The following is an 18,302-nucleotide window of genomic DNA, read 5'->3' as shown; positions in this document are numbered from 1 at the left end:
AATCTCCTTGCTACCAAAGGTAGCCGATAGCCTGAAGCAGTGACCGGAGACCTTGTTGAACGGTGCTCGATCATGTGATTAAAAAGGTAGAGATCTAACAGTTAGGCCAGTCGCTCATGACCGGATAGAAATTGCAGATACTGCATGTGTTTGATCTGCGGTAATATGCGAATCAATCAAATGCATTGGATTACACAAATCTGCTCACATTAGCAGGTCGGAATTACGTAATGCACTCGCATAAAACAGAACACAGCAGGTTGTATTTTGGGGCAGATATCCGCAACATGGAGCTTAGTGTGCTCCATGGTCGTGGATATACCCTCAGCCCATACGCAACTCATCTCTTTATAATCGCATCCAGCGGTACACCCCATCCCCACACTGTGTAATGACATGCAGTGGTCCCGCTGCTCATTCATAGGTATCTACCCCTTTAAGCCTCTTTCACGCGGGCAACAAAGTCGTGTGATTTTTCTCACGTTGCAACAATGCTACAAATCACATATATGTGAAGCCCATGCTATCCTATGGGTTCCTTCACATTAGCGATGTTTTGTAGCATGCAACATTGCTAGTCCAAAACATCCCGGATTCACGATGGGCACACGACTTGTGGGGTTTTGTAGCCCATGTTTCCCTATGGAGCATTCCTCTCTGTTGCATCAAACGCGTTTTTCCTGCAGTGCAACCTTTGTGCGGTGCTAAGCCCTAGCTGCAGGGCAAAAAAAAATGTACATCACCTTAGAAACTCTGTCAGGTGCCGCTGCAGCTTCCTCCCAGTCCCCGACACTGTTCTTCTTCATCTCTTCTGGCCGGGAATTGAAAAAAATCACGCCTCCTGGAAGTGCTGTCTCTGATTGGCTGACGCTTAGCCAATCAGAGGCAGTTCTTCCAGGATGCGGGGATTTTTCAATCCCTGGCCAGAAGAGATGAACAACAGTGCCGAGGACAAGGAGGAAGCTGCAGCAGTGCTTGGCAGCGCTTCTAGGCGATTGTATCCTTTTTTTTACCCCTGCAGCTAGGGCTTATTTTTTGGGGTAGGGCTTATATTTTAATTCTGCTGGCAATTTGAAGCCTGAGCCTAACCAGCAAAGTGGACGAGATTTGCAAAAATCTCGTCCACACTCTGCGGAGAAGACGTTGCGGCCAAGCCACGCTGCTGAAATTGAGATGCTGCGAGGAATTTAAAGCTCCGGCATGCCAATTGTATCGCTGTTTTCGTTGTTGTATCTCTCCTCTCTATGGGGAGAGATGGCCGCAGCAGAATACGTGCAGACCCGCTGCGGTCATTCCACGAGATTTCCGTCCCGTGTGATCGCAGCCTTAATCTCGCACACCAGCTGAGTGCAGGCTCATTCTGCTTCAGTAATGGCACGCAGGAGCGGACCTACGGTGTTAACGAGTCGGCGCGGATCGGATTTGTAGGTAGCCAAGGCTCACAGGAGACCAATTCTGTGGTTACAGGTGGGCAGCTTTTAGTGAGGCGGTGGGTCTGCAGTGTGCAGTGGCTGCAGCGCTAGTGGCAAGCGGCGGCAAAAATGACAAATTCTCACCTTTTTGCAAAATCCTGATCACGTTGGCAACCATTTTGTTTGTCATCTGGAGATCTGACTAGGGGCTGCTATCACAGCCTCTCATCACTTCGCTGATGAAGAGAACCTCCAATGCTGCGGTCAGCCGCGGCGGAGGTTCTCAGAGCTGCTCCCATTGTTTTCAGTAGGACACATCGCATCACATCCACCTAGCACACGGTGTGCTGTTGCCACTGGCCCCATTGAAAACAATGGACAGTGCAATGCGATGTCTCAGGCATCCTAGTCCTATTGAGAAAAACATCGCTGATGTGTTTAGCCCCACTCAACAGCATGGGGTTGATATTTGTGCATCTCACAGCACATAAATCTTGCGTGTTTTTATCACTTGTGTGAAGGTAACCTGGGTTCACATGGGGTGGAATGTCCGCCGCGATCTTAAACCCGAGCCTAAGCTGCAAAGTGGACGAGATTTACAAAAAAATCTCGTCCACACGCTGTGAGGAAGCCGTTGTGGCCAAGCCGCACTGAAGCTGACATGCCACTCGGAATTCAAAGCCGCAGCATGTCAATTTTATCGCAGTTTCCGCTGCAGGCTCTCTATGGGGAGAGATAGCCGCAGTAGAATACAGGCAGCAAGACCGCTTCATAACCTGGGCTGGAGGGCGCCTTTCTGCCGCGGAAATCTTGTGGAATTTCAGTGCGGTCCCGCTGCGGTCATTCCGCGGGATTTACGCCCCGTGTGACTGCAGCCTAACACTTGAGTTTTCCCGACAATTGCCAGGCTGAATTGCAAGTGCAGGAGAAGCCCAGCAATTGGCACCATTTATTGAGCATTAACTGTAATAGCAACCTAAGCGATGGTGAATGAATTCCTCCTGCTTTGATGCACATAAAGGTGATAACGGAGGCAGCGGAGAGACCACAGCAAGACACCCCCACAAGGGAATGGTTTCACAGATGATGGACATAGAAAATAGCTCTTCTTATCCTTCCTTCCTGATTTTTCTCTATTTTAGCATTTTGCTAGTGTTTTGTCACTACTGGTAGCATGAGGTGGAATCTGCAGCCCCATGAGGTGGCACAGGTAGCCCTGTTCCTCCGGGATGGCACATCCATATGTGCCGTCCAGCAGGGATTGCTAGACAGGGCTGTAGAAGGGCATCACCCCAGGATTGGGACTGGTGCCCGCTCCTTTGTGTGAGGAGGAACAGGACCCGCCTGCCAGAGCCCTACAAACTGACCTCAAATGGCCTACTGGTTTGCAGGTTTCTGAGGGTTGATATCCTGTAGTGGGACCTGTGCTCACAACCCAGCACCGTGCAGCTCCAGAGAGATCCGCCAACCCAGCACCGTGCAGCTCCAGAGAGATCCGCCAACCCAGCACCGTGCAGCTCCAGAGAGATCCGCCAACCCAGCACCGTGCAGCTCCAGAGAGATCCGCCAACCCAGCACCGTGCAGCTCCAGAGAGATCCGCCAACCCAGCACCGTGCAGCTCCAGAGAGATCCGCCAACCCAGCACCGTGCAGCTCCAGAGAGATCCGCCAACCCAGCACCGTGCAGCTCCAGAGAGATCCGCCAACCCAGCACCGTGCAGCTCCAGCGAGATCCGCCAACCCAGCACCGTGCAGCTCCAGCGAGATCCGCCAACCCAGCACCGTGCAGCTCCAGCGAGATCCGCCAACCCAGCACCGTGCAGCTCCAGCGAGATCCGCCAACCCAGCACCGTGCAGCTCCAGCGAGATCCGCCAACCCAGCACCGTGCAGCTCCAGCGAGATCCGCCAACCCAGCACCGTGCAGCTCCAGCGAGATCCGCCAACCCAGCACCGTGCAGCTCCAGCGAGATCCGCCAACCCAGCACCGTGCAGCTCCAGCGAGATCCGCCAACCCAGCACCGTGCAGCTCCAGCGAGATCCGCCAACCCAGCACCGTGCAGCTCCAGCGAGATCCGCCAACCCAGCACCGTGCAGCTCCAGCGAGATCCGCCAACCCAGCACCGTGCAGCTCCAGCGAGATCCGCCAACCCAGCACCGTGCAGCTCCAGCGAGATCCGCCAACCCAGCACCGTGCAGCTCCAGCGAGATCCGCCAACCCAGCACCGTGCAGCTCCAGCGAGATCCGCCAACCCAGCACCGTGCAGCTCCAGCGAGATCCGCCAACCCAGCACCGTGCAGCTCCAGCGAGATCCGCCAACCCAGCACCGTGCAGCTCCAGCGAGATCCGCCAACCCAGCACCGTGCAGCTCCAGCGAGATCCGCCAACCCAGCACCGTGCAGCTCCAGCGAGATCCGCCAACCCAGCACCGTGCAGCTCCAGCGAGATCCGCCAACCCAGCACCGTGCAGCTCCAGCGAGATCCGCCAACCCAGCACCGTGCAGCTCCAGCGAGATCCGCCAACCCAGCACCGTGCAGCTCCAGCGAGATCCGCCAACCCAGCACCGTGCAGCTCCAGCGAGATCCGCCAACCCAGCACCGTGCAGCTCCAGCGAGATCCGCCAACCCAGCACCGTGCAGCTCCAGCGAGATCCGCCAACCCAGCACCGTGCAGCTCCAGCGAGATCCGCCAACCCAGCACCGTGCAGCTCCAGCGAGATCCGCCAACCCAGCACCGTGCAGCTCCAGCGAGAGCCGCCAACCCAGCACCGTGCAGCTCCAGCGAGAGCCGCCAACCCAGCACCGTGCAGCTCCAGAGAGAGCCGCCAACCCAGCACCGTGCAGCTCCAGAGAGAGCCGCCAACCCAGCACCGTGCAGCTCCAGAGAGAGCCGCCAACCCAGCACCGTGCAGCTCCAGAGAGAGCCGCCAACCCAGCACCGTGCAGCTCCAGAGAGAGCCGCCAACCCAGCACCGTGCAGCTCCAGAGAGAGCCGCCAACCCAGCACCGTGCAGCTCCAGAGAGAGCCGCCAACCCAGCACCGTGCAGCTCCAGAGAGAGCCGCCAACCCAGCACCGTGCAGCTCCAGAGAGAGCCGCCAACCCAGCACCGTGCAGCTCCAGAGAGAGCCGCCAACCCAGCACCGTGCAGCTCCAGAGAGAGCCGCCAACCCAGCACCGTGCAGCTCCAGAGAGAGCCGCCAACCCAGCACCGTGCAGCTCCAGAGAGAGCCGCCAACCCAGCACCGTGCAGCTCCAGCGAGAGCCGCCAACCCAGCACCGTGCAGCTCCAGCGAGAGCCGCCAACCCAGCACCGTGCAGCTCCAGCGAGAGCCGCCAACCCAGCACCGTGCAGCTCCAGCGAGAGCCGCCAACCCAGCACCGTGCAGCTCCAGCGAGAGCCGCCAACCCAGCACCGTGCAGCTCCAGCGAGATCCGCCAACCCAGCACCGTGCAGCTCCAGCGAGATCCGCCAACCCAGCACCGTGCAGCTCCAGCGAGATCCGCCAACCCAGCACCGTGCAGCTCCAGCGAGATCCGCCAACCCAGCACCGTGCAGCTCCAGCGAGATCCGCCAACCCAGCACCGTGCAGCTCCAGCGAGATCCGCCAACCCAGCACCGTGCAGCTCCAGCGAGATCCGCCAACCCAGCACCGTGCAGCTCCAGCGAGATCCGCCAACCCAGCACCGTGCAGCTCCAGCGAGATCCGCCAACCCAGCACCGTGCAGCTCCAGAGAGATCCGCCAACCCAGCACCGTGCAGCTGCTTGATGATTTTTGGTTTCCTTTTATATATCCTTTAGTTCTCAACAAATTTCACAATTTATATCAGTAAAGATATCAACTTGAATCTTTCAGTCAACGGTCGATGTGTGATTTCCAGCAGTGTATTTGTGTTCTAGAACTCCTATTTATACTTGTTTTGGTGAATTTTGAGTGTCAAGGACACATTTGTCTGTTGTAGGCCTTATTCACACGGCCGTATTTGCCCTGCGGGATCTGGAGCTCCGGGTCCCGCAGCACATACAGCCCATGGAACATGCATTGAAAAATGCATTCCCATGCCCACGAGTGGAAATCAATTGCGATATTCCGCTTGGGGGGTGGAAATCGCAGCGCGCCCTATTTCAGTGGTGCCACGGCTCTGCACTGCGCACATGTGTCTGTACACCACCGGCACATCCACAGCGCAGAGTGAAGACGCCGGACAGATAAGTCACGGGTCACTGCAGGGGCACGGGTCGCATCCCTCTGCAAGAATCTTGCAGTCAGAATCTGACCCAGTCGTCTGCATTCGGCCTTATTGTTGCGTGCAATGATTGTTTTAGGTGGCTTTTCTATTATTGCCCATTGTTTTGTTTTATGGGCCATTTACATGTAACGATTATCACTCAAAATGTGTTCATATAAACGACTTTGAGTGCTAATCGTTCAGTGGAAATGCAAAAAAATCTCCCTATCCGTTCACTTGTCAGTATCGTTGGCTTCTCATTCAATGTAAACGCTCCCTGCTCAGCGCTGCGTGTAGAAGGTGAAGCGCTGAGCAAGAAGCCAGCGATATGACTTTCCATCTAAATGCTCTGCGCGAGCGCCGAGAACCTGTGGGGAAAAACGGTAAAAGTGCCCAAAACAAAAACCTTCTGTATATAGTGTGTAATAGTTCAATCTGTCTTCTTAATAATTAAAAAAACCATTCCTGCTCCTTTTATGACACGGACATTTCTTTGTTCATTCTTGCAGTTAGGATATTCCCTTTAATAAAAATGTGGGTTTTGTGTTTTTAAGCTCAGGGAATCCTTCGCTGGGTAGAATGGCTAAACATTATTTCCTTTTACCCCATTTTTGGACAGCGAGCGACTGAGAACACACAGTATCGAATCTTCAGGAAAATTGAAGCTTTCACCGGAACAACATTGGGACTTCACAGCTGAGGACCTGAAGGATCTGGGGGAGATCGGGAGAGGCGCCTACGGGTCTGTCAACAAGATGATTCACAATCCTAGCGGACAAATTATGGCCGTCAAGGTAGAGCGCTGTCCTGGCGGCTGACTGCTGCAGCTGATTCTTCAGATATTTTACATTCCCTTTTAAGTAAACAATAGATGTATATTCTATATTCTGACTGATACAGATTGCTGCATATATATATAAAATTATTTTTTTTTAAATCCCATTTTCTGTACACTGTTATGTGAAAGGCCAACTTGCTTGAGCTATTGCTAATTACATTTAGAGAAATGCTTCACAGCAGTCACATGGACTATAGGAAACCATAGACAAGAGATCTTCAATGGGACATTTTTCTAGACATGCTCTCTAACCAGTGCAGGGGTTACTGTGCAGGGAGGGGGAAGAGGTGAGCTGTGACAACACCTATTGTGCATGATGTAATCGTGTTCTCCATATAACGAGAGAACTACTGAAAAGTGATCCCTACAGAGCAGGAAATGTCAGTCTATTGGTTTTAGTAGTCAGAGTGAAAACTACAGGAGTCTAGGATTATTTTATTTTTTTCTTTAACCCCTTGACACGCCAGGGCATAGAGTTACATCCTTGGTGCTTGATATTTGTATGGAGCGGGTTCAGGAGCCAATCCCACTCTGTACATGACAGGCGCCGGCTGTCTGACAGCTGACGCCTGCCCACAAAGATGCAGCGCCCAGTCCCAGCTGGTCTTCACTTCCAGGTGCCGCTGTATTGGTCACATGACCTGAGACTCATCGTTATTACTGTCGTCCCAGAAGTTGGGATCAGCGGGGACCAAGCTGCTGAGGAGGGGAGTATGTCTTCTGTTATGTTACTACAGGCTGAGTCAGTTTGGGGGGAAAATTGTATGTCCTGGATACCTTTTAATGTAAATTGAATTCTCCTTTGCCCCTTTGGGAGTTGTACACTCTGTACCATATCTAAGGACGGTCATGTCACTGTTTTAATGTATGTTTGGTGAAACCCCCATTTACACGTTTTTGTCTTTATTTCCTTTCACCCTCCCCTAGCGGATTCGATCCACGGTAGATGAGAAGGAACAAAAACAACTTCTAATGGATCTTGATGTGGTGATGAGAAGCAGTGACTGTCCATATATTGTTCAGTTTTATGGGGCTCTATTCAGAGAGGTGAGTGCAATAAGGGGCGAGGGTTTATTTCTTAACTGTATTCCAAATCTGTTTTATTACTTTTTTTTTTTTCTCTTGTTTTTTAAACTGACTTTGCATAAATCAATAGTACAGGTAACATAAGAAATGTATATCTTGTCAGAGAAATATGTATTTCTCAATTTATCAGGCTCATCCTTCCACCCTCTCTTCTATGCTGCGCATAGAATTCAATGGAGAGAGAGGAGTAGCAAGTCAGAGGGAAACAGATGCTGCTGCATCTAATAATAAGTGTTTTACTGTCTAACAGCTACTAGATTCACAGCTGCACTGATCAGTACTTTCTGTAATGTTTTCCATGCAGCTGCAGTGTGAGAGAGGTGGAGAAGCAAGTGTGTAAATAACATAACAGCTTGTCTCCACCCACCAGCTCTGGGTGAACTGATGGGATGGAGCTTGCAGAGGGAGGGGAAAGCTGCTAAAAATGCAAGATACAAGTCCTATTATGGACAGATGTGTTATTCCTCATATATGTATCCGGCAGCTCATTCCGAATAGGCATCTAAAAGTGCAGGTACTCCTTGATTAAATAATGTTTTTCCTCTCTTCCCAGGGAGACTGCTGGATCTGTATGGAGCTCATGGCTACCTCGTTTGACAAGTTTTACAAATATGTATATAGTTCATTAGATGACGTTATACCAGAAGAGATTTTAGGAAAAATAACTTTAGCTGTGAGTAAAAATAATCTAAATTTTATATATATATAATATATTTCATACATTTTATTTTTATTTTTTTTCCCCTTTAGGCTGGGTTCACCCAGGGTGGATTTGCCGCGGAAATTTCATGCGGAATTTCGCTGTGGCAAATCCGCCTGCGGCCTCTAATCCCTATGTTAGCCAGCCATATGGATGAGATTTGTCGGAAGCTGGCACTGCGGCCTGGATTTCCCTGGCCGCAGCATGTATTTTTTTAAAATGGCCAAGCTTCTCCAAAACTCGCGGGCTTTGGAGCTGCACTTTCCCAAGGGAGATTTTACGGTTTTTCGCTGCGGCAAAACGGTGAGATTTCCGACGGGATTCTGCCCTGCGAGAACCCAGCCTTAAGCGTTTCCATTTCTCTGTTCCATCTGAAAACTTTCTGTTTGCTCATGCGCCAGCTGCCCCCTCTATAAATGATAGCAGCGGAGTGCTGCATATTATTTAGCAGGAATGGCTAATTCTGAGCACGACCTCATCCTCACATGTAAGAGGGTGTTCACACTTATGCAACCACATTATATTCATCTTGTTATTTTTCCACCTTAAAAGCTTTCAGTTTGTTTTCCAATGGAATTGTACAGATAACGGCTCACGCTGAACGTGGAAGTCTGAAATGATTCATCTGTGTCACGCTGCTGCTCCATTTGTCTCAATGGGATTGCCAGAGATGGCCAAGTGCCATGACTGGTTAGGGGGATTTTTTTGCTAATCTTTAATTTAAATTTTTTGTTTTGGGGGGGGGGGGGGGGGGGGTTGGTAGCAAAAACATGCATGTTGCAAATGTAATTTTGAAGAAGTCTAGAAACAATGCAATTTCATGGAATTTTCTTGTTGTTGTCGTTAGCCGTTGAGTCGTTCACGACCCTCGGTGACCCTAAAGGCTCCCCCCCCGCCATGTTTTTCGGTTTTGCGCTGCGTCTTCCAGTTGTGTGATATCCATGCCTGTATCGGCTCTGACAGTATCAGCCATCGTGTTCTTTGGCTGTCAGGTCTTCTTTTTGCCACTGATCTGTCCAAGCATTATAGACTTTTCTGGCGACTCTGCTCACATTACATGGGCAAAATCCGTGAGCCTGAGGCGGTCATCTTGACCTCCAGTGATATGTCGGGTCTTATATGATTTAGGACTTCTCTGTTACTCTCACCGTCCAGGGTATACACAACCGCTTTCTCCAGCACCACAGCTCAAACGCATCAATCCTTACAAGTGTTAAAAAAGCTAATGGGGGGGAAAAAATGTATGACGTTTGCCTGAAGGATTTTTTTTATTTTTTTTCATTTCCTACAATCCTTTTAGGAGTATTGATGTAGTAAGACTTTCATTCTCTTCCAGACTGTGAAGGCGTTAAACCACTTAAAAGAAAATCTGAAAATAATTCACAGAGGTGAGAACGATATGTGAATAGAGTTTAAGGGGAATTTTGATACAGAATGGATAAAATTTTTGTAGTGTTTTTTTTCCCCTCTTATATCCTGTATTGATCCAGAGTTACATGTTATTTAATGTATTGTCTTCCTGCATTCACTAATCTAGTGGTGATGTCCCCACATACATACATACATGACAGTACTTGGGCTTTGTATTTCTATTGTATTGTTTGTCGCTAACATAGGAGGTGAAAAAGTGGAAATAATCGAAGCGTAGGATCTGATGTCACAAAGGGACCCCGATGGGCTTCTTTGACTCTTAGGGTTAAGGTCCGCTTTTTTTTTTTGCTTTTTTTTTATGGTGTGCATGGAGGCAATGAGAGTCAATGGACTTTCATTCTTCCATGAACACAATTAGTGGACACAGTGTATCCATACACGAGAGATAAGTCACAGCATATACTATTTCTCTGTGTATGATGATCAGCCTTTCTATGGGCTCTGTATGAAACTCTGTCCCTGCACAGGCATTGCAAGAGGGCAGTTTTGTGATACTCTCTCCTACTGTGAATAGAGCAGGAAATTTGGGAAAAAAATCATTCGACACATGTCTGTGACGCCATATTCCCGGACATGTGCTGTGCATACTCAGCCCATACGCAGTCTCTGCCGTCAGAGCATATGGGCTGTGTATGTGAAAAACCCCACGGCAGATCCGCATCGTTTTACGCGTATGCCCGTGGACATAAGCCCTTAACGGGTACATCGGGCTTCTGTAATGCTGCCTGATTATTTATATACTTTATTTTTATCAGACAAATTAGTATGGAATGCTGTGTTTTTTTGTACGAGATCTTCAATTTCTGCATAACGTTTCAGGCGAACATTACAAATAACGCTGCACGTGTAGTAGTGTCTGTGTGTTTTTGGATTTTACCTTGCAGTTGTTTAGAATGGATGCCTCATTTTTTTTGTGCTTCAGTCGGGTATATAATATCCCAGTAGTAATGGATACTCCCTCCATTGTCTGCATTACAGATATCAAACCTTCAAATATTCTTCTGGACAGAAATGGAAATATTAAATTATGTGACTTTGGTATCAGTGGACAGCTGGTGGACTCCATCGCCAAGACCAGAGATGCAGGCTGCAGGCCATACATGGCAGTAAGTGGCAATATCTTTTTGGGAACAAGTGATTGCAGCTCATGTTACATTAATGTTGTCCTATTAAGCCCTTTTTGTGTTGTGCCCATGTTCTAAGACCTACAGTTTATTTTTATTTTCCTTTTTTTTTTCTTTCTAAAGACACATTTTTAATTTATTTTTACAGGGCCACTCCAGTAAAAACACATTTTTGCATCACTGTATCTCGCCTTGATTGTCTGTCATAGGCCGAATACCCACGGACGGACATTACTGTGGAATTCGCGCCCAGACGTCCGCTGTGAATTCCACAGTAATGTCCGTCCATAGACTGCGATTTTGCACATGCGGAGGAGAATCGCAGCATGTTCTATTCTGTGCAGAAAATCACATGGGACGGCTTCTATTGCAGTCAATGAAGCCATCTGTCCCATGATACTTCCGCAGTGAGCACTGCAGAAGTGTCGCAGGAATACGCGTCATAGCCCGGCGAGTAATGTGCTGCACTGTGCATGCTTGCTGGCTGAGACCCTCGCGGCGGGTCCAGCCAGGTGAGTATAGAGTCTCCGGGGGGTGCCGTGGGCATGAGGCCATACTGTGGACATCTCCTAGGTATATTATACTTCCTTTCATGCGGGATAAACGGCGTGATATCTTAAAATATCAGATTTTTACAGACCTGGTGATACCAATTATGTATTTAATAGGATTTCACTTTTTAAAATGGGGGACTTGAACTTGAGATCAGTTGATCACTCCTAATATATACTGCAATATCTAAATTTTTGAGCTTATGTGCATCCTGAAATAAGGGTGATATTGGCCACACATGGTTACTGCTGCTCCTTTCATTTCAGTTGGACCAAAGATGGTCAATGTCAAGCGCTCAGCTAGAAGCTTAAGGGAACTTGTTGCACCCCTACAGCTCTATAAACTTATAGTGCTGTTGGGGTAGATGATGGGGAGCCAGGTGAAGTTTTTCTTATACTCGCACACTCCCTGGGTCCCATGGTGTTCCACTCTGAAGTCCACACGGTACACAAATATCCAACTCTTCTCAGATTGCCGTGTGCGCTCTTCCATACAAGTCTATGGGTGAGTGTAAGTACAGCAACCTGAAAAGAGTTGGATTTTCATGCAGCCTTCAGAGAGAAAAGAGGTGCGATCCAAGGAGCGGGCGAGGTAAAAAACAAAAATGCATTACCCGCCTCCCTGATGCCTTCCCTAACAGCACCATAACCTAAGTTATGGTGCCGCTGGAATGTGACGGGTTCCCTTTCATGGCTGAGATCAGCATTGAACACAACATCTAAATACTTAAATGGCCCTGCAATGAGACCTCTAGGTGCCATTCGGTTGCCATGGGAGCCTGGGGCCCAGCGCTGGCATGGCTGATTGCCTGTCATAGTGGCATAATGTAGTAATATGGTATTACATTATACTGCAGGAGTGATTTAGGCGATCGCAAGTACAAGTTCCTTAGGAGGCCTAAAAAAAAATAAAATAAAATGTAAAGTTGAGTTTTAACAAGTTTAATTAAAAATAAAACGTATTAATATTTTTTTAAAAAAACCTCCTATATTTATAACAGTAATTAAAAAAAAAAAACAATCACATTTTGGTATCACTGCGTTCGTAAAAGTACGAATTACCCATTATTTACCCCACACTGAAAATCTTCATGAAAAGATGTAATCTAAAAAGCGTTCAAAGTCGTTTGCACTCTGAAATGCTACCAATAGAAACTACAGGACGCCCCACAAAAAAAGACGAGTCCGCAGACAATGTCGGTGGAAAACTAAGATATGGCGGCAGAAAATAATTTAGTTTTTTCAAAAATATTTTATTTTTTAAAAGTAGTACTGCAAAAAAAAGAAACTGTAGTGATCCATAGATTAAAGTTATTGTGTTTGTCACAGTGGGTACGCCATAAAAACAAGACCCAAACATGGCAGAACTTTCTTTTCTTTTTTTTTTTTTTGTCACTCCACTTAAATTTTTCTATACTGTATATACCGGCGTATAAGACGACTTTTGAACCCCGAAAAATCTGCTCTGCAGTCGGGGGTCGTCTTATGCGCCGGTAATACAAAAAAAAAAAAAGTGTAAAAAAAAATAAATTCATTACTCACCTCCCCCGGTGTTCTGTCGCGCTCCGGCAGGATGTCGCTCGCTCCTCGTCCCCGGCGCAGCATTGCTTTCTGAATGCGGGGCTTGAAATCCCCGCTTCCAGAAAGCTAGTACACACGCCGGCAGCCATGACAGCATTGAATGGCTGTGATTGGCTGAAGGCGCACGTGTTAGCAATCACACCCATTCAATGATGTCATTGAATAGTGTGATTGGCTGAAGCCACGTGTTTTAGCCAATCACAGCCATTCAATGATGTCATGGCTGCCGGCGTGTGTATTAGCTTTCTGGAAGCGGGGATTTCAAGCCCCGCATTCAGAAAGCAATGCTGCGCCGGGGACGAGGAGCGAGCGACATCCTGCCGGAGCGCGACAGAACACCGGGGGAGGTGAGTAATGAATTTTTTTTTTTTCTCCACTGTATACCGGCGTATAAGGTGAAAGTTGGGGGATCGTCTTATACGCCCCGTCGCCTTATACGCCGGTATATACGGTAAGTTGTTTTTTTTTTTTTTTTACTCCAATACTTTAGTTTGATTGAAAAATCCAACTTGTCCCACAGAAGACAAGCTCTCACACAGCTACATTAACAGATAAATAAGAGATTATTTTTCTTGAAAGTGGGGAGGAAAAAATAAAAAAAGGCCCATATCCTTAAAGGGGTTGTCTCGCGGCAGCAAGTGGGGTTATACACTTCTGTATGGCCATATTAATGCACTTTGTAATATACATCGTGCATTAAATATGAGCCATACAGAAGTTATACACTTACCTGCTCCGTTGCTGGCGTCCCCGTCTCCATGGATCCGTCTAAATTCGCTGTCTTCTGGCGTTTTTAGACGCGCTTGCGCAGTCCGGTCTTCTGCCTGGTGAATGGGGCCGCTCGTGCCGGAGAGCTGGTCCCGCGTCGTCATCGTAGCTCCGCCCCGTGACGTGTGCCGATTCCAGCCAATCAGGAGGCTGGAATCGGCAATGGACCGCACAGAGCCCACGGTGCACCATGGGAGAAGACCCGCGGTGCATCGTGGGTGAAGATCCCGGCGGCCATCTTGGAGAAGGAAGAAAAAAGTCGTCGCAGAGCAGGGATTCTGGTAAGTTTTTTTTAATATGTATATGTGTGTGTGTATATGTATATATATATGTGTGTGTGTGTGTGTGTGTGTGTGTGTGTATGTATGTATGTATGTATGTATGTATATATATAATTTTTTTTAACCCATCCCTTGGGTTTGTCTCGCGCCGAAATGGGGGCCTATTGGAAAAAAAACCAAAAACCCGTTTCGGCGCGAGACAACCCCTTTAAGGGGTTAAAGACCCTTGCACCATGTTTATTTTTGCGTTCATGTTGGGTTGTGCTTCAGTGTGCCCCAGCATCTGCGATCTCAGTTTCCGAGCCAAGTTTGGCATTTAAACGCAGGCGTTGGATCCCCGGCATTTCTCCACGTCACTCGAAACGTGTTGGGTCATTCCCAGGATGAAGTCAGCTGTGAGGAATGCAGCAGTTCCAAGGCCAGCACTTCCTATCCAAGTAAAAATAGGAGCTTATGTCTGGAGCTGCAGGCAGCAACTCACTACGTCACTTAATAGATGTTTAACCTTTTAGCGACTGGCCTTTTTTGCAACTTTTGTAACCTTTTTCTTTCAATCTTTACATTTTTGCGTTCCACGAGCCATGTGGGACAAGTTCTATCTTTTAATGGCACCACTTCAGGGTATCTAGAATGAATTGTTTTAACATTTATTACATTTTGTTCTGTGGGTAAGGGCAGGCTTTCACGATCATAATTGAATCCCGTATTACGCACGTATAATAAGTGGTGTCAATGGAAGTACATTTGATTTTCATTGATCCCTTTACACTTGCGTTGATTTTCAGGTATTTTTGTGATCCGTTTTTATTGCATTTTTTTGTGAGATAAATCTGCAATGAGCTGTTGGAAGCTTTGATTTTGTCAGACGAGCTATAAATTCCGTAGCTTTCTATTGGTACAATTTTTGTGATAAATGTGACTTTTAAAGAAAACTTCACAATCTTGGATAATAACATTATTTTAATGGTAGTCATTAAGATTGCGGCAGTTCGTCCTTTTTTTTTTTTTCCTTCAACACATTTTATCCTTCAAGAGCACTTAAAAATGTGAACATTTTGGATAGCACAGCAATTGAAGCCTGCCTTCAGTAGGTTCTTATAGGCTGGCATGCATGGCAGATCCAGAGACCTTGATCAGGTCTTGGGCGCTAGGAGAACCCATCAGCACCCCAGTATAATAAACTCTGTGTCTTTCATAATGGTATACAAATATAATATACCTGTGATGATAATCTGTTATATAGCAGCAACCTATTCTGCAGCACTTAAAAAATCGGAGGCCCGTGTACAGACAAATAAGACATGACCTACACTATTAACAACTTGAGAAATAGTGGTGAGGGCCCTGATCAAAAGATCTTAGAACACATGTTATCTAACACACAGGGACTAGATTGATGTTGTGGGTGAGGAACATCTGTTTACAACTTCTCAATGACCTTAGGGTTATGTAAAGCACACCTGTAGTTTCAGGTGACGTGTTTTGGAATAAACCGGTGCGTGTCTCTGCCAAGTAGTTCTATTGCTGGCCACCATTACTTGTATGTTGCATTTAGCACCATTTTTCCCCAGCAGGCTCTGTTCCTAATTCTCAGTTTTCTCTAAGCTTGTAGGTGGAGACTAGCTACTGTGATGGCTCCCATACACTGCACACAGCAATAGATAGGGGAGCAGGATCTCCTCTTCTCAAATAATATAAAGAGAAGCAGCAGCATGGAGTACATAATACATCAGGGCTGAGCAGTGTAGCTGTCGAAACAGCACTAGGATGAGGGGCTAAGCAGTGTCTTTGTGTGTGTCTCAATCTACAGCAGTTTCTTCTTTCTTCTCTATAGGCAGCATGTAACATGATTCCTCAGTGAGCTAATAATCTATCTCCGCTCTCAAGATGAATCTTGTAGTAAATTGTGATTGAATGATTGGTGATTGTGGGAGGTGGAGAAGTGGCAGCTCATAAAGGACGAAAGGCATTTTTCCCCACTACAATATATTACAAAGTTTCTTCTATGCTTTTGTGCTGTTTTATGCAAGGTTTGTTGAAAGTCTAGTGCCTCTTTAAGTGTAGCCATGAGTTAAGCTTGGGAATGAAAGCTGTGTAAGACGGGCACTGGCCCAAGCGATGTCATCTCCTATTTATAGAGCCCGCAGGATTATAACCTCATCCCCATCCGCCTCCCCCTGCTGCTTCTGAATGAGTAAGCCGAGGTATTTTCTCAGACGAAACCACTGAAGAATCTGGTGACGACACGGAGCCGTGTGCCTCTGGAGAAGAAGCTTAGTCAGAGTTTTGGGATTTAGTGGAAGTCGGTGATGTCACAGGCTAGAAGGGCAGACACACTTTGGGGACTTGGGAATCCTGTAGATCTGGAATGTTGTCCTTATAAGTGTTGATTTGACGTGGAGTCGCACTATCGTTGGTCAGCAGAGGAACCTTATAAGTTTATGCAAGGAGAACAAAATCAGGATAGCGCCTTGTGGGAATCAACACTTGCAAAAGTGTGATAATAATGGAGATGAACTTACCTGGTGCATGGTGGGTTAACCCTGGTAAGGGGAATCCCACTGGCACCCGCAGTCCAAGTTGGCGTATAGAAATATCCTTCGTTCGCAATCCAGGTGTCTGGAGAGACGTCCAGAGCAGGAACGGCTACCTGGGTGACCAGGAGCCGACAGAATTGCAACCAGTATAGAAAAAGAGCCCTGTGCTCCTTGGGGGCAAGGGGATGATTCCAAGAATGTACAGAAACCGTTATTGTACAAAGTCAAAAGTTTAATGCAACGCGTTTCGGCATCCTCGACAAGCGATGCCTTTCTCAAACATAACACACATTAGTCCAAACGGGTAGTAAATAGATTCAAAATACTCACAAGGCGTCCATCCCGGGTAACCCGCGATACCTTGTGATGTCATTCTAGAGTAGGGATTTGCCCCCTTGGACGTGATCAGTCTCATAGTTGGGATTTGAAACGCAACGTGCATTCCGAATTTAGAACAACTTTATCAATGAGCTTACTTTACAGCACAGACAGACTTGTAGAAACCTTCACCGTAAATTTGAGAATAGATTACCTAATCCAATCCGAGCGTGATATCGCCTATGTGCTCCTGCAATGTCTGCGCGTCAGCCATGCTTTTTCATTTAAAATAATCTCGCATCACACCGCTGCCGCTAGCGATTTTCTCACACAATAAGAGTTTCTAATGTTAAAAACATCACAAGTTCGTGCGTTGCAGTGTGATAAATCTGAGGCCCCATAAGGAAATATGGGCGAGAAGAAAAATGGCAAAACTTAGAACGATGGGGCATGCAGCGACTTTCGAAATCTCGGAACATTGTAGATGGGAATTAAGTCATTGAAAAGCATGTGTTTCATAATTCTCACCAGTGAGGAGGCGGCCTCAGGGCGCCTGCACACGGGCGGAATTTCTGCCGCGGTATTTTAAGCACATTGTCCGCCCCTGACCGCAGCTAATATTCTTCAATGGGGATCCGCAGTTGTCCCCAGACGGACGGATTTGCATCGCAGATTTTCATGCGTTAGAAAAAAAACGCGGCATGTCCTAATTTGGGTCGGATTCTGTGCGTGGAGACTCCAATACAAGTGAATGGACACGTTTTTTCACGCAGTACATCCGCGGTGCAGCTGCAGATGAAGGCACTGGTTGCTATGACATTAAAGGAAGTAGGCGTGGTAGGAGGCTGCAGGTTTTTCCACAGCACATACGCATATATCCGCGCATGATTTTTCATGCATCTGCGCCTATCCGCAAGCGCATTTAGGCCGCCTGCAGACGGGCGGGTCGGATCCAGCGGCGAGGATTCTCGCCGCGGGACCCGACCCGAGTGTCTGCAGGGACCAGCGCGTACTCACCTGCGCCCGCCGACTCCGGCTGTTTGATGTGCCGGCCTGCCGCGCAGCCAGTGCATGCGCATACCGGAGCCGGCGGCGGGTGAGTGACATTTCTGTGCGGGGCTCTGTGAGCCCCGTACAGAAATAGAGCATGCCGCTATTTGTTTGCCGCGCGATATTTCGCACGTCCATCGGCAATCCATCTGCATAGGATTGCGTTTGTGAATTCCCGCCGCGGAATTTCCACTTGTGTGCAGGGGGCCTTAGGTGCCATACGCATGTCTCCCGCACGTAATCTGGAACGCTCGTGTGCAGGCGGCCTAAGTGTTAAGCCAGATCGGGTGGTCAAGCCACTGCTATTAGGATATATTCGCACCTGACAGATTTTGGTGATTTTTTTTTTTTTTTTTTTTTTTTTTTTCTGTAGCAGAAATGGTGGAAATTCTTCTG

At 47.8% G+C, this 18,302-nt stretch overlaps 1 protein-coding gene across 2 annotated transcripts in view; it reads left to right on the top strand.

Annotated features, from left to right (window-relative positions):
• MAP2K4 (mitogen-activated protein kinase kinase 4) overlaps positions 1-18,302 on the top strand; it is a 48,405-nt gene that overhangs the window by 15,678 nt on the left and 14,425 nt on the right. For both annotated transcript variants that reach the window (XM_066587258.1, XM_066587257.1), the window contains 5 exons: positions 6,261-6,435; positions 7,407-7,526; positions 8,119-8,238; positions 9,602-9,653; positions 10,675-10,802. In XM_066587258.1, the coding sequence (XP_066443355.1) occupies positions 6,261-6,435; positions 7,407-7,526; positions 8,119-8,238; positions 9,602-9,653; positions 10,675-10,802 (595 nt within the window). The remainder of the gene's footprint in view (positions 1-6,260; positions 6,436-7,406; positions 7,527-8,118; positions 8,239-9,601; positions 9,654-10,674; positions 10,803-18,302) is intronic.

The sequence above is a fragment of the Eleutherodactylus coqui genome, chromosome 13 (assembly GCF_035609145.1).
Source record: "Eleutherodactylus coqui strain aEleCoq1 chromosome 13, aEleCoq1.hap1, whole genome shotgun sequence".
Lineage (NCBI taxonomy): Eukaryota > Metazoa > Chordata > Amphibia > Anura > Eleutherodactylidae > Eleutherodactylus > Eleutherodactylus coqui.
The sequence above is the reverse complement of the archived record's forward strand: the minus strand, read 5'-3'. Positions and strand labels throughout refer to the sequence as shown.